We start from the raw sequence: 14,862 nt of genomic DNA, 5'->3' as shown, positions 1-14,862 counted from the left end.
ACGATTCCGTAAGCACAGCAGCAAAATGCCACTATTCCTTTGCCTTACCAATCACATCAGGAGAAAATAATATGTGGCAGGCAAGGACCTCATAAAGATAGCCAGCCCTGACATTTACTTAAAATAATGTGTTTTGCATGAACACTACTGTAGAGTACACAGAAAGTTTAGTTTGCATTATTTCCATAGCTTGGTGGAGTATATGACCAGACAATTTCAGCAGTATTGCCAAAACTGAAAATAACTTGTGACTTCAGAGCTTGTTGCTGGGACCCTCAGGACATCCTTGTCCCCAGCAAAAATCTACATGACGTACCGAGACTCAGGAAACACAGATCCAGTGCTCCTGATTCAAGCGATATTTTATGCATATTTCAGAAGAAACTTTTTGTCTTTGTCAGAACTGTAATTACTAATGTATGTAAGGCATTGCAAGCTTTCGAACCATATGTATTTGAAACCTCTGCCTAATTTGTATATAGAATTGTTAACCATTACTCAGGTGTGAGAAAACACATCTGACTGTATATAGACGTCCCTCCATTTTCTTCTAATGTCAAATTCTATTTTTCCACTTACAAGAGTTCTTGACTTGTCAGAGATCTTATATCAATAAATTAGAATACACTTTGACTCAGCCTCTTACTTGCTGCCTCGTTATACTGGTGACTCTGAAATGACCAACGCCCCACCGCCAGCACCAGCCCATCCAGCAACAATGCTGCACAGTGCAAATATCCGCCTACCACCCTTCACATACAATCGGTCTGGTTCTTCAGAGTGAGACCATCTTCAGGTTGAATATCTCCTCTTCATCCAGCAAGCTGACTGCACCCTCGAGTTCCTGCCAGGCGGCGTCTTGAACAGATCACGAATGGATTGCCAACCAAAGACAATGCGTCACCTACAAAACATGAAGGCTCAACTGGGTCATCCTTCCAGCATGCCTCCCTTTGTCAGAGCAAGAAAATTCCTACACAATGTAGGGGTAGCAATAGGAGACCAGTGGCCATCACACGTTTACAAGCAGCTATTGTGGCTAATTACTATCCCTGAAACATATGGCCGCCCAGAAACTATGCTGGACCTTGTGAGAGATGTCCTACTTACAAAATTACCCCACCAAACAGTCATGGCCATCCACAAAGCATTGACCACGCCCCTCAACGAGGCCCTGAAAATGGCCAATGCTGTCCACCTGGCCCACAGGTCGTCAGAGCTCATACAACCACCCGTAGCAGCAGCCACTCCACAGCCATAGCAGCAGACTAGCACGAATGCAGACAGCAATCAGAGGTCCACCACCCCAAAACACCACAACTGAAACGGAGAACGTCCAAGGGCATTTTTTCACTGGAAATTTGGTGAAGCCAAAAAATGTGAAAATAGTGCCACACATCAAAAAACACTTATGCAAAACGGTTGCAAGTGACCCAACAAAATAACGTCAGCAATTAGGCAGACCAGTTCCTCATAAGAACACTGCGCCTGCTCACCATCTTTCTTCAGTAGAGACAAATACTCGACGAATTGGCTTACCGGCGCATTCAAATCATTAATGCCAGCCAACCCACTGAACACCTCAATCCAACCCCCATCACCATACAGGCATCCACTACATAGTGGAGCCCAACTAAAAATATACAGGAAAAGGACCATGAAAGTGCCGTTCAGTGGGAAGAAGTACAACTGGACATTCATCACAGCAGACATAAGAACACGATTTTAGGAGCAGACTTCCTAAAACCCCACGACATGCCGGTAGATGTAGCAAAACAGCAGCTGATCACCCACGTTCGACTCCCATAGCCATTTGCTACCTTCTCCAGCACCAGAGGAGAGATAAGTCACCTCCTACAGGAATTCCCATGAGGTATTTGGGACAACCGCGGCACGTTCTGACCAAGACCTGCACAGCACCGCCAGCACCACATGGTGTGAAGGTCCCCCGGTGCATGCCCATTTAAATGTTTTGGGCCCAGAAAAAGCTCACCATGCCAAACAAGCCTTCTGGGTCATGGAACCCAGGCAGGAATACGCCAAAAAAGCCACCAGCCCATGGGCATCTCCCCTACACGTGGTACAAAAACCTAATGGCACACAATGACCACGGCAACTGTGGAGACTCAACATTAAGAGAGTTCCTGGTAGGTACCCACTGCGAGCATCTGACATAACCAACCAGATGGAGACTCCCAAATATTTACAATTGACCTGTTGAGGGATGCTTCCAAAGAGGACATAAAAAAATGGCCATTATCCTTTGGCACAAACACCCTCAATTACAGCTGTTTCGGCCTTTGGAGTCCAGGTGTGACCAACATCTGATGGACGAAACCTGGGCAACCTCTGTGCATCATCTATGTTGATAATATATAGTATTCCCAGCCCCAACATCAAGCAACACGTGTTCAGGTGGGTCCTGCAGATACTCAAAGAAAACAGACTGACAGTCCAAATAGACAAATGCAAATGGCCACAGCTGGTAGTGGAATTCCTGGGCCACCAAATAAGCCCCAACAGTATCAGGCCCCTCCCAACGAAGGTTCAATTGGTCACCAAGTTCCCAAAACCAACAACAACCAAAGCAGTCCAAGAATTCATGGGAATGATTAGCTATTACCAACATTTCACACCTAACCTTACTGAAATAATGGCCACAATATACAAGTGTTTAAAAGGAAAATCTAAAAAAAACTATGTTTGTATGAAAAACAATATAAAGCCTTCACACTAACTTCATAGTCCTCTGCTACAGAAATCTTTCCTTCACCCCATAGGTGTGTCCTCAACAACAAACATGAGTAGCACAGCAATGGGCACAGCACTCAAACAAGACACAGATGATGGTTGTCAACCTTTGACATTCTTAGGCAAGAAGTTATTGCCAGCGGAACAAAAGTACTCCATTCGACCGATTGTTACCGGCAGTCCACAGAGCCATCAGCCACTTCCAACACATGCTAGAAGGACGACAATTCGCTGTGCAGACGGACCACTAGCTGTTGGTACACACCTTCACCAAAAGCGGAGACAGGTGGTCAGCAAGACAGCAGCGTCACCTATCATCAATAGCAGAACATTCTTGCACCATCAGATACTTAAAGGGCTCTTCCAACAATGTGGCAGACACCCTTTCCAAAACTCCATCAACACCGTTCAGATTGGGATATCATATCCCAAAATAGCATTGGCTCAGAAGGATGACATGGACCTACAGCAGCTTTGGCAGGAGAACCCCACCCTTATGTGGCATGACCTATCCATCAATGACGGAGAGATGACCATCGCCTATGAGATGAGTACTGGACGCTCTTGCCCATACCTACCATTAGAGTTGAGAAAGAATGCCTTCAGCCTTGCTCACAACCTATCTCACCCATTAGGCAGATCCACCGCCTGAAACCTTGTCAGAGTGGTACATCTAGTGGAGACTGAAAGCAGACATCAAAAAGTGGGCAAGAGAATGACTCCCATGCCAAGCATCAAAATAATGAGGCACACAAAGACCCAGGGGATAGCAGAATTCAGAACACAACAACGACTGACTCATATCCATGTTGACATCATTAGGACCCCTGTCTCCCCCTGGGAATTTACAGTTATCTCTTCTGATATCCGGCAGAACAACAGATGGTCAGAAGCAATACCAGTAAGGCAACAGATAGCAGAGAGTTGTGAGACAGCACTAATAGACTGGGCCAGCAGGCATGGAATACCACAGTACATAACAAGTGACAGGGGAGCTAACTTCACCTTCACCTTATGGAGCTCCCTTGCCACCAGCCTTGGGACAAAACTCATTCACACAACAGCATACAACCCAGAAGTGAACGGCATGGTGGAGCAGCTGCACCGCTCCCTCAAATCATCTCTCACTGCCAGATGTCAAGGTGGGAGCTGGAGAAAGGAATTACCGTGGGTCTTGCTGAAATTAAGGACAGCCCCACATGCAGCTTTCAATACATGGCGACGACACTCTGTGAGTGTTGACAATGCCGGTAGACGTTTTCAAGACACGGCAGAGTGCATGACTCTTCCAGATGTTTGTAGAGCATTGGAAAACATCATGCCGATGAAGACAACACACTATGTAGCGAGAAAAAAATACATTTCTGAAGACCTTAAAACAGCAAAGTATGTATTCATAAAAACAGATGCATACAAGCCCCCCTCTTCTCCAGCCAACTCAGGACCACACTGCATGCACAACACAGAGAGAAAGCATATCAGCCCAGTAGACAGGATAATCACAAAAATCTACGACTGGTGAAACTCTCTAGGAACACAGATCCAGCTCTCCTGATTCAAGTGATATTTTATGCATTTTTCAGAGGAAACTTTATGTCCTTGTCAGAACTGTAATTACTAATGTATGTAAGGCATTGCAAGCTTTCTAAGCATATGTATTTGAAACCACTTCATAATTTGTATACTCATTGTTAACCATTACTCAGGTGTGAGAAAACATTTGACTCTGAATACAGATCCCTCCCATTTTCTTCTAATATCAATTTTACTTTTCCGCTTCATAAGGGTTCTTGACTTGTCGGAGATTTTGTATTAATAAATTAGAATACACTTTGACTCAGCCTCTTACTCACCACTTCGTTATAAACTTTTTTAATAAATGTTTTTTTGGTTTTAATTGAAAAGTTCTCTAATCTTTTAAAATTCAAAGTAAAATAATGTCTGAATGCTTCATCTTAACTTATGTGAGAAATTTATTCATTGTTCTATTTTCGTAATAAAATAGTTTTTTCTTAAAATGAATCATTGCAGATTGTTATACTGTAGTTACCACAGTGACATCATGAGCAAATTCTTGCTTTCAAGAACCATCACATATGGTAAAGCAATAAGAAAGAACACCTTTCATTCCTTGCAGCAAAGTTGCAAATGGTTTGTGTTATAGGGTGCTTTAGATCTTGTGGTTTGTGCTGTGGATGCAATCTAACAGAACAAGGATATGTTATGATAACTCTTACGCTTGTAGCAATTATTATGCCTTTAAGCAAGGGAATATGAAGCGCATGTCACCACAGTTCCAGCAGAGATTGTTTGGTATAATCTGATACCCTGGCCCTGCCTGCTAACATGCAAAGTAACAAATCAGTGCAATGAATCGGTTGTACTTGCTTTGTAGGTGTCATACACAATGCACAATATACCATTGTGCTCCTTCTGGCTAAAACAAGTAGGGGGACCGAAGTCTAACCCATTATGATATCCATGGCTCTTGATTTTCTTAATGATGTCTACTTCACACTAGTAAGAACTTCCTTAGTGATTATTGTGGCAAGGTGTCCTCTATTCAAAAAGCATGAAGGTCTGCCGTGATGATTCTGGGAGTGTGAGTCTGATGATTATTCTGGTGGTATCCAGTGAAGGATGAAGAAGTAAGAAAGAATAGGCTGTATCCCTTCAGCAGCAATCGTTTCTAATATCTGGCACAGTAATGTAAAGTTGCTTTCATTTTACCAAATTCAGGGTCATAGGCTTTTTTTATTGTCATACAAGTAATAATTTGTATTAAAAAAGCTGAATCTAAGAACACCTGGTAATGCTGCTGTATGGGTCTTGCATGTATGGCAAAGGTAGTTCAGTAGCTTAGGCTTCAGTGAGTAGGTCATATTCAGGAACTACCATTTGCCAGAGATTAGATCCTGTGCCCTCAGTCTATCACTCTGTCAACAAAATGGAGATGCCCATATTATAGTTCGAATAGGTAGCACCTGAGTCTAACCGCAGCCTTGTGCCTCGTACGACGTATCCCACTTTGTGCGTAATTTATCAATATTAAGTTTTTGGAGGTGATCATTCAATATATTTATATGTAATAACACTATGTGAAAATTAGGACAGTGGCATTATTATGAAAGCTATACACAATCATTTATAGGATTCTTTCTAAGTGGATTGTGGAAAACAGTATTGTAAAGGATATGACTGAATAATATAATAAGGTCTGTATTACCAAGATGAAAGGAATTTGTGAAGCACTGAAGCATTCCAGTGACGAAGTATCAACGATATTTTGTTGATGTAGTCTCTTTGGTCAGACACTTCTGGCGCATGCGGTACTGAACAGCGTTGACACTTTCTAACATTGTTACTAAATCATATGGAATGCAAGGACACTGTCAATTCTTCATGTGCGTTACACACACACTGTCCCCGTGATGTGTCCAAAACAATGTTCCACTTATTAGGTGTTTCCACTTATGATTATTGTTTTAATGAGATAATCCTCAATACTTTATTCTAATCATGTCCCACTGACTTCTGTATGATTTTCATGTAAAATATGTTGTCAAACTAGTCCTTTATAGCCGTTGTGAAAAACCACAATTGGTTACCAGTGAGCGTGAAGTTCTTCTGAAATAGAACGAGTGAGAGAGGAAACGGGTGAGATTCATGAGGGAACTTGGAGAGAATATGCACCTCATACATTTATTTGTATAATAAAACCATTTGATATGTGAAGATATTTTTTATTTCAAGAACTCCCCGCCAAATTCATCCTATTATATATGAAGGGACAAGACTAGATAAAAGAGTGAGGTCTAATTCTTGCACTTTAGAACAGTTTCTTAACCTGACTGGCGATCGTTAGTGCGCAAGAATCCCTATCTAGTTTGGCAACAAATCATTTAATTAACCTATCAGACAGTAAGACTATCAGTCTTGCAAGTTACAACAGTAGGCACATATTCATAACTACGATACCATGTGCCTAGCAAGAATTCACTGATTTTATTTGACATTTATACATTTTATCTGTAACTAAAGCAGATGCATCTTTCATTGAATAACCCTTCCTGTCTATTAACCCAAAAAATCCTACGTAATGTTTAAATTTCATCCGCATCCCACTCTGTCTCATAGCACTGTCTACCAGATCGACGTAATCTGTAACATATTTGTATTGTAACCGTATATCCGGGTCTATAATTTCTCCTCAGCTAAGAAGATGTTCTTATTAATTATATATATACGTCTACCCTTCCAATGAGTTGATCCTTAACATACTTGAAAGGCACTATAGCTGAACACGTAGCGCAACAGCGAAAAAAATTCCTATCATCATCATTTCCGTTGCCCTTTTCCTAACACTCCTTTCTCAGCGTGCAAATTTTCTGTGTGAATACACTCTACCTGAACGTTGTCTCATAAAACGCACAAGAAGGGGAAAACGCAAGCCAAATCACTTGAAACAAATAAAAACGAGAAGAAAAAAGCTACGGAAGTTAAAAAAAAATAAAAAACGGCTTCATTTACATCAACAAAATTACAAAGCAAAATGGGTATCTAGTTGCAATGCAAATATATGATGATGATGAGTATTCTGAAAAGTATAGGAAGAATAACACTCATCTACCTGTCTTATATAAGGAGTATGTGCTTTGGAGGACACGAGGCTCCATCATCTTCAGCGGAAATCACGCGTCGTTGCGATGGTCAAGGTGAAGAATACAGAGGTTGTTTTCATTTTCGTTTAGCAAGTGAACCATGATTTCAACTTCCTGCAGTGTTGCAGCTGTCATGAGGTACTGGGAATTTACATCACGTGGCGGATGATGGTGGTGTGCATAAATCTATCTGTGTTTGTTCGTCCTGTGAAATCAACAGACTCCTCTCGCTGCCACCAAATATCTATAATGATGAAGTTGTGAGAGGCTTGAAATAGATTATATGATATTTCAGAGTTCTATTTTAGAAATGTATGAGTCGCATATTCTCTCAGGCAGAGTTTCCCTATGAATCCTCCCGCGTTTCATTTCACTTATTCCAGTCTATTAAAAAAAAAAAAATCCAAGCACACTGGTAACTAGATGTGAACACAACTATGCAAAGGACTAGCTTGACAAGTGATTACATGAAAATGATACAGTCATAAATATGATTCAAAATAAAATAGTAATGATTATCACATTATAATGTTATTAACGGACAAATGTTGAGGCAACACCTAATAAATGGAACAAGGTGTTTAAGATTTTTTCCCTTTGTGATTAAATCCAGCTTGTACTGGACATATCACGAGACGATATTATCGCACACAGAAGAGTTAACAACGTCCATGAACTTCCTTAAGTAACAGTGCAGGTAGAGTGTCAACGCCATCAATTACAATGTTTTCAAATACATGCCAAGGGTCTCTGACCAAAAGTGACATCATCAGTGCATTGGTAAAGCCCTACTTAGACTATGACATCAAAATAATTGCTTTTTCAGTTCTTCACAAATTTCCTACAATAGAAAGTTGATTATATTCAAGCATTCTTTTACAGCACTACTTTCCACTTTCCACGCTAGATTTCACATTAATTTAAGAAATCGTATAAATAGTTACGTGTATCTCTCACAATTATCAACATATTCACTACACACGTACACACATACACACACATTATATATATATATATATATATATATATATAGTCATTATACTTGTATAATTTATAATGTGGATTATTGTAAATGTAACTTATAGATACTATATAAAAAAATTTTATCATTTTGTTCTTCAAGCAGACATGTAATATTTTACAGAATTATAAACACAAATTAAAGTAAATACTAAAAACACATTTTATTGTATTAAATATTTATTTACGGTAACTACATATTCACAGTTTTACTCTGTCTTACATGCGCTCTGTACCCAAAGCTTCAATCCAAAATGGTTCAGCTTTTAATCCCTCGACCAATCACTACTCAGGTCTCAAGGTCACTTATGAAAATTGTTTAAAAAGAAAAGCCATGTCTATATATATATATATATATATATGTCTATGTGTACATTATATATATATATATATATATATATATATATATATATATATATATATATATATATATATGTATATGTATATATATATTGTGAGGTTTAGTTCTTTTGATGGGACAATCGTTTGCCGATTGTTCCCTTAGGGGGTTGATGCCTCCTTACTTTTTGTTTTCTTTGCTCTCTGTACGAGCTGACGTCTGTCTCGGTGTCTTTAAAGGCGTCATTCCAGGTTTAGATAGCAGCAGAGTCAGGTTCTTGATAGCATAGCAGCTTGTTCGAGTATTTTGGAACTGCAGATGTCGCTACCTGTGGTCCTCTGCAGTTGGAGGATGGCGTTGATGGCTGAACCTTGTCCATCAGTGAATGAGTGTTGCTCTGTTTGACGGCAGTCTTGCTGTTGTCTTGACTCTGCCGATCATCATCGTTTTTGGAGATGTTCCTATTGGCCGTCATGGGGCGGTTTTCCATGATATATGGCAGTGTTCAGGTGTTCATCTTCGACCTTTGATGGGGTCTCAGCATCTGTGTAGATTGTCTGTTGTGTTTTTGTGCTGCACAAGGTTGTATTGGTATTATTTATACTGTTGTATTGGTATTTATGCTGCTTTATTATTCATGACCATGTGTTGCTTAATTATTTATGGTATGTTTTCTATTATGTTTGATGCTGCTTGATCATATTGTTGACGCTGTCTGTTTGTTTATATTTTGTGATGTAGCCAAGTGTTATTCTTTATAATGATTACTGTTTTGTTAATGTCATGTGATTCATCTTTCATAGAGTAACTTTGGTTCAGCTACATCTGAGTGTTTATTTTGATTTGGAACTGAGTCTGTTTTGAATTTGATGTATTTATATTTATGATGAACTCATTATAGTTATCTAACTAAGAATTGTTAATAATTTTGAATGTTTGCTGCTAGTAATTTCTGCCAGTCATTCCAGTTCCGTATTTTTTTGTATTTAGAACCTGCTGAACCGATATATATATATATATATATATATATATATATATAAATATATATATATATATATATATATATGTATATGTATATGTATATGTATATGTATATGTATATGTATATGTATATGTATATGTATATGTATATGTATATGTATATGTATATATATATATATATATATATATATAATACAGGAACAGAATCAACACTTTTTTGAAAGTGTACGTAGCGTAATCTATGATCTTTCTTGGGAAAAGAGGCGTTAGAAAAGAGTTCACTCATGAAACACTCACATTTTTTCTTCCTCTCTCTCTCTCTCTCTCTCTCTCTCTCTCTGTATCACTCTCTCTCATAAGTTTACCAAAGCTCACACCTAACCTCCTCATTCTCTCCAAACAATTAAATGGACTATTTAAAGAAACACAATTGTTTCTACAAAAATAGGTTTATTATTCAAATAAACCAACAAGAAATAGATAAAACAAAGTAGTAATCATAATAAATGAATTATCGAGTCAGATAACTAAACTCTAAACTACCAACACTTCTGATTAAAAGTCTCATTATGACTAATAACCTGGAAATCCCCAAAATCTCATACTCACAAATCAATAAATAAAAGTCATGTCCAAAAAAAAAAAACAGTCCACATAAAGATTGACATTGCACAAATGACTTGCATGTCCCTTTTTCTCAAACTCCAGTCCACTGACATCTGTCGAAAAGATTAAACATGATAGAAAACTCCCAAAAATATATGAAATGCAAAACACAATAATGGAAAGTGTAAAATGCATAGCCAAGATATGGCAAACGTAACATAACAAAACAATAATATAAAAGAGGTATGAATATTCATATTAAATCTCCCACACCAGTTCAAAGTTCTGTGATTAGAAATCTTGGTAAAATCACAAGTTCAATTTTCTCCCATAAAAACAAGTTAAGACTCTACTTATCTGCGATTTTCAAAGCCTGGAACGACTAAGGCTACGACTGGACAACTGCAGTTCTATCACGTTAATGAACGATCAAACTCACTTTTGGGCAGATTTTTGCCATAATCTAGATCAAATAGCATACGTACTCACAGACTACATAACTCTCCGAGGAGATCAACTGACCGACAATATTGCTGAGCTTCTCACGCAGATAGCTGAGGAATCAAACTATTTGCTAGCAGATACAAAGATTTTACATCGAGTCTCTCACCTGTTCCATCTTGCTCCAAAATTCTTTCATCACATCTTAAAGCATTGAAATATGAAATGCATATATGTGTCCTTTAAATAGGCTTTCGGCCACCCATAAGAGCGTCTAGCTCTCCATGCGACAAACTAAAACAAAGCATATGTATAAAACACTAACAGATAGGGCTATGCTCAATTGCTTAATGTCTACTGCACTGCAGCTGTAGGTTGCTCTCATATCCCGCGCTGAAGTCACTGGCGTTGTGTTCTTAGACCTTTACATGTAACATACAAACACGAATAAGCTTTTCTCCCACAACAAGAATTATCAGTAAAATAGCTATTAAGACAATTAAATTGTCGGCATAATATAATCCTGATACTCGAACATCCACGGAATCGTCAATGTCTTCCAACGGTGGAACCGTCATTGCTTTGTAGTTGTAGGTACCGCCACTACCAAATGCTCGTTATGCGTATGGCGCATAATTATCTTCTCGGAACTGTTGAATACAGCACTGGCTCGTCTGAGAAAGTCCAGTAGACATCACCACGGCATGCAGCATCAAACAGCTTGGATCCTTGAAGAACGGATGATGTCGACTTGTTGTTCTGGCACATCATTGTAACTGCATACTCCTTGCAAAACACGGTAGGAAGTGTTCTGGTGGACACAATGTGGTAATCTCGCAGGAACTGTCTAAAGTCACATTCTGTCCAGAGTCTGTCCATGAACTAATGATAATTCACAACCACCCACAGATACAACTCGCAACTGAAAAAACTGTCACACACGCTTCTCTTAAATTACAACTTGTCTTATAATCAACTCCCAAACCTTGATATTGATCTCCCCAGAAATGAACATGGTCTCTAATCCATCCCATGTCACTACTGGTCTCCCAAAGCACTCGAAAAGGTCTAATAACAAAAAGGTTTCATGTTACTGAACCAAACAAAACTACTAATGCAAAAATCAAACACTCTTAATGTGAACTAATTCCAAGTGTGTATCTCAGAATAATCACAGTCAGCTAACTACTAAGCACAACAACTCTACGGAACTCACTCATAAAAAATTCTATCAACAGGAAAAAAAATACTCGAGAATCTATCCAACACTAAAGGTATCATATCTCGTAAAAGACATGAACGTTCTACTCGGTTAGCAAATATTTCGCAACGCACCTAACTAACTCTCAACAAATAGCGATTGTGGCAATCGCTCACGATCTTAACAATTACAACTACTCACAATATGGCTCCCTTCATTTTAAAAAAAAGAAACTGAAAAAAAAATCCAAATACTCAAATTCGATCTCCCAACCCGAAAAAAAAAAGATCAAACTTGTTTGGTCCGATATACTAAGTACCTCCCCCCAAAAAAAATATCCTAAACAACACACATATTGCGTCAGATGATAAAACACATCATAACACAACAACACCATAACACACTAACACACTAACACATGGGTCAAATCTCGTATGAAATTAGCCCATGTCTCAATTCCCAAAATCATTCGAAAACAAATGATTAAGAACTTCAACTTATCCTAAAAATAGAGCAAAGAGACAAAAAAAAAAATAAATATCGCCTATATATATGTATCCATTTATCCCTCCTAACTATATACAAACGTTCCCATTACATGACTATATAAATGAAACCATTACATCCTTTCTTCAACTTCGAAATGTGGGTCCGTTCGTCACTCAGTGTTTACATCTTTAACTACAAATCTATTCCCTCTTTTGATCTCTACAATCTCAAAGGTCCGTGGAACCGGACTTAATTTATAATTCAAGATCATTTCGAACATTCAGCACAACAAACACTCTATCACCCATCAAAATACTCCTTCGATTTCTCGTTACTTTTCTCTACCATTGCACGCGAACTAAGTTCAAGTTCTTTACTGATACATGCAAATCTTTTTCTCGCTGTATTTATCAATGAAGTGACCGTAACATCACCCTGAACTCGCTCTGGTAACAAATCAAAAGGTCCTTTCAACTTGTACCCATACAAAGCTTCTGCTGGAGATATCTTGATTGTGTCATTCATCATAGTATTGATACTATATCGCACTTCATCCAACAGTCTGTCCCAATGTGTATATCGGAACCACCCACCGTCATGCGCAAAGCTTCGATTACTTTCGATTCACCCTCTCCATAACCCATTCGCTTCAGGTCTATCTACGGGATTATAGATACTTTCTTTATTCCCAGCAAATTAAGACCGTCTAAAGTCTTATTAATAAACACCCTACCATTGTCATGTGATCAGACATTCAGGAACACCATATCGACAAATTATCCTTAAAAAACGCCTGCTTAACTTCCTCAGCTGATTTGTATTTCGGTGAGAAAGAATCTCGACGGCTTGAGTCAACTCATTAACAACTACTAATAAATGTCTATAACCATAAGCGGACTCTGAAGTTGCAGAATATCCATATGCACTCTCTGAAACGCTTATGGTATGGGATATGAACCCAACGACGCGACACTGTCGTTGCTTTAGTATTCGCATTGCAAATAGTGCACTTCTTCACAAAGGCTTCTACTACGGAAAACATATTTTTCCAAAGAACTTTGACCCTGACGTTTTTCATACGTCTTGTCCACACCTAAATGAGAGAACCAAATTTACAATGTACAATGTCTAGAGACTTGTAGCTGAATATCTGGCACAATGATTTGTGTAATCTCACCCATGCTTCGAGAACTATAAGTTATACTTAACTTTCGCTTTGTAATAAATTATTCTCAACTCTAGACCAGAAAAAAGGCAACATACCCTTTCTTCGGTGAAACTCCTAAATGACTTAGCATCTGACAACAATTTATCTTCATCTTGCTTTTGTTCGAAACAAGCCCATGTCTAAGTGACATTTTCACCCGTAATATAACACACTGTTACTCTCACTATCACGAATAACAATCTCTCCGAGACTGCCGACTCTCTTCTCCCGAAGTATGCACTGTAGAAACGTGTATGTCCTCTACATGCGATCTCAGAACTACTAATATCAAGAGACATTGGGCACAAATGTTACTCCTCTCACACAGGATTAGGTGTGCATTTCTCATCCTCAACCGGAAAATATCTGCTCAATGCATCTAGAACTATTATGCTTACCTTCAATGTATTTGAGGTTTGCATCAAAATCTCAATGTTAGGAACCAACGTGCTCTCTTGGGCGACAAATTTGGCTTATTAAAAGCTCTAACAACGGTTGATGATCTGTAAAAATCTCAACTTTAGTTCCCAACAACACCATCTTAAAATGAACAAGGCTAGAGACGACTGCGAAAGCCTCCTTGTCCACAACTGACATCAGCCTTTCGTTACTACCACGCGTTTTGAACTTTCTGCTATAAAAGCAATTGGGTGTAATTTCCCTCAGATTTCTGCATCAAACGCACACCTGCCTTCTGACTCGTCAGTCACTAAGGTGAACAGTTGACTAAAATCTGGAAACTTCAAGGCTGGTGAGTTCACAAAGCGTTCTTAAGCTTCTCAAAAGCTGAGTGTTGACTATCACCCCAAACAAACCCAACGTCTTCTTCTTGAAATCTGTCGATGGAGACGCTATTGTAGAAATTCCGCACAAAACGGAGAAAAGCCCGACATACCACAGGAACGAACAGATCTGTTTCCTGGTTTGGAACGGAAAATTCACAATGGCTTTTAACTTTCTCATCATTCCTCTAACTCCCTCTTTAGAGATAACATGTCCTAAATAGACAATTTTCTCTTCAGAAACTCACATTTGGCCAATTTGACCTTTAAGCCAGCGAACCGTAATCGCTTGAGGACTTCTTTTAACACCTTTAGATGTTCTTCAATTGTATCTGTGCATATGAGAATGTCGTCCATGTACACAAACACCGACTTTCCTAACA

At 38.8% G+C, this 14,862-nt stretch overlaps 1 protein-coding gene across 1 annotated transcript; it reads left to right on the top strand.

Annotated features, from left to right (window-relative positions):
- Positions 1 to 3,466: 3,466 nt before the first annotated feature.
- On the top strand, positions 3,467 to 4,273 carry LOC136834699 (uncharacterized). The gene has a single exon (XM_067097283.1). It carries the CDS (start codon positions 3,467 to 3,469, stop codon positions 4,271 to 4,273), a length of 807 nt encoding a protein of 268 aa, XP_066953384.1.
- The last annotated feature ends 10,589 nt before the right edge of the window (positions 4,274 to 14,862 follow it).

The sequence above is a fragment of the Macrobrachium rosenbergii genome, chromosome 54 (assembly GCF_040412425.1).
Source record: "Macrobrachium rosenbergii isolate ZJJX-2024 chromosome 54, ASM4041242v1, whole genome shotgun sequence".
NCBI lineage: Eukaryota > Metazoa > Arthropoda > Malacostraca > Decapoda > Palaemonidae > Macrobrachium > Macrobrachium rosenbergii.
The sequence above is the reverse complement of the archived record's forward strand: the minus strand, read 5'-3'. Positions and strand labels throughout refer to the sequence as shown.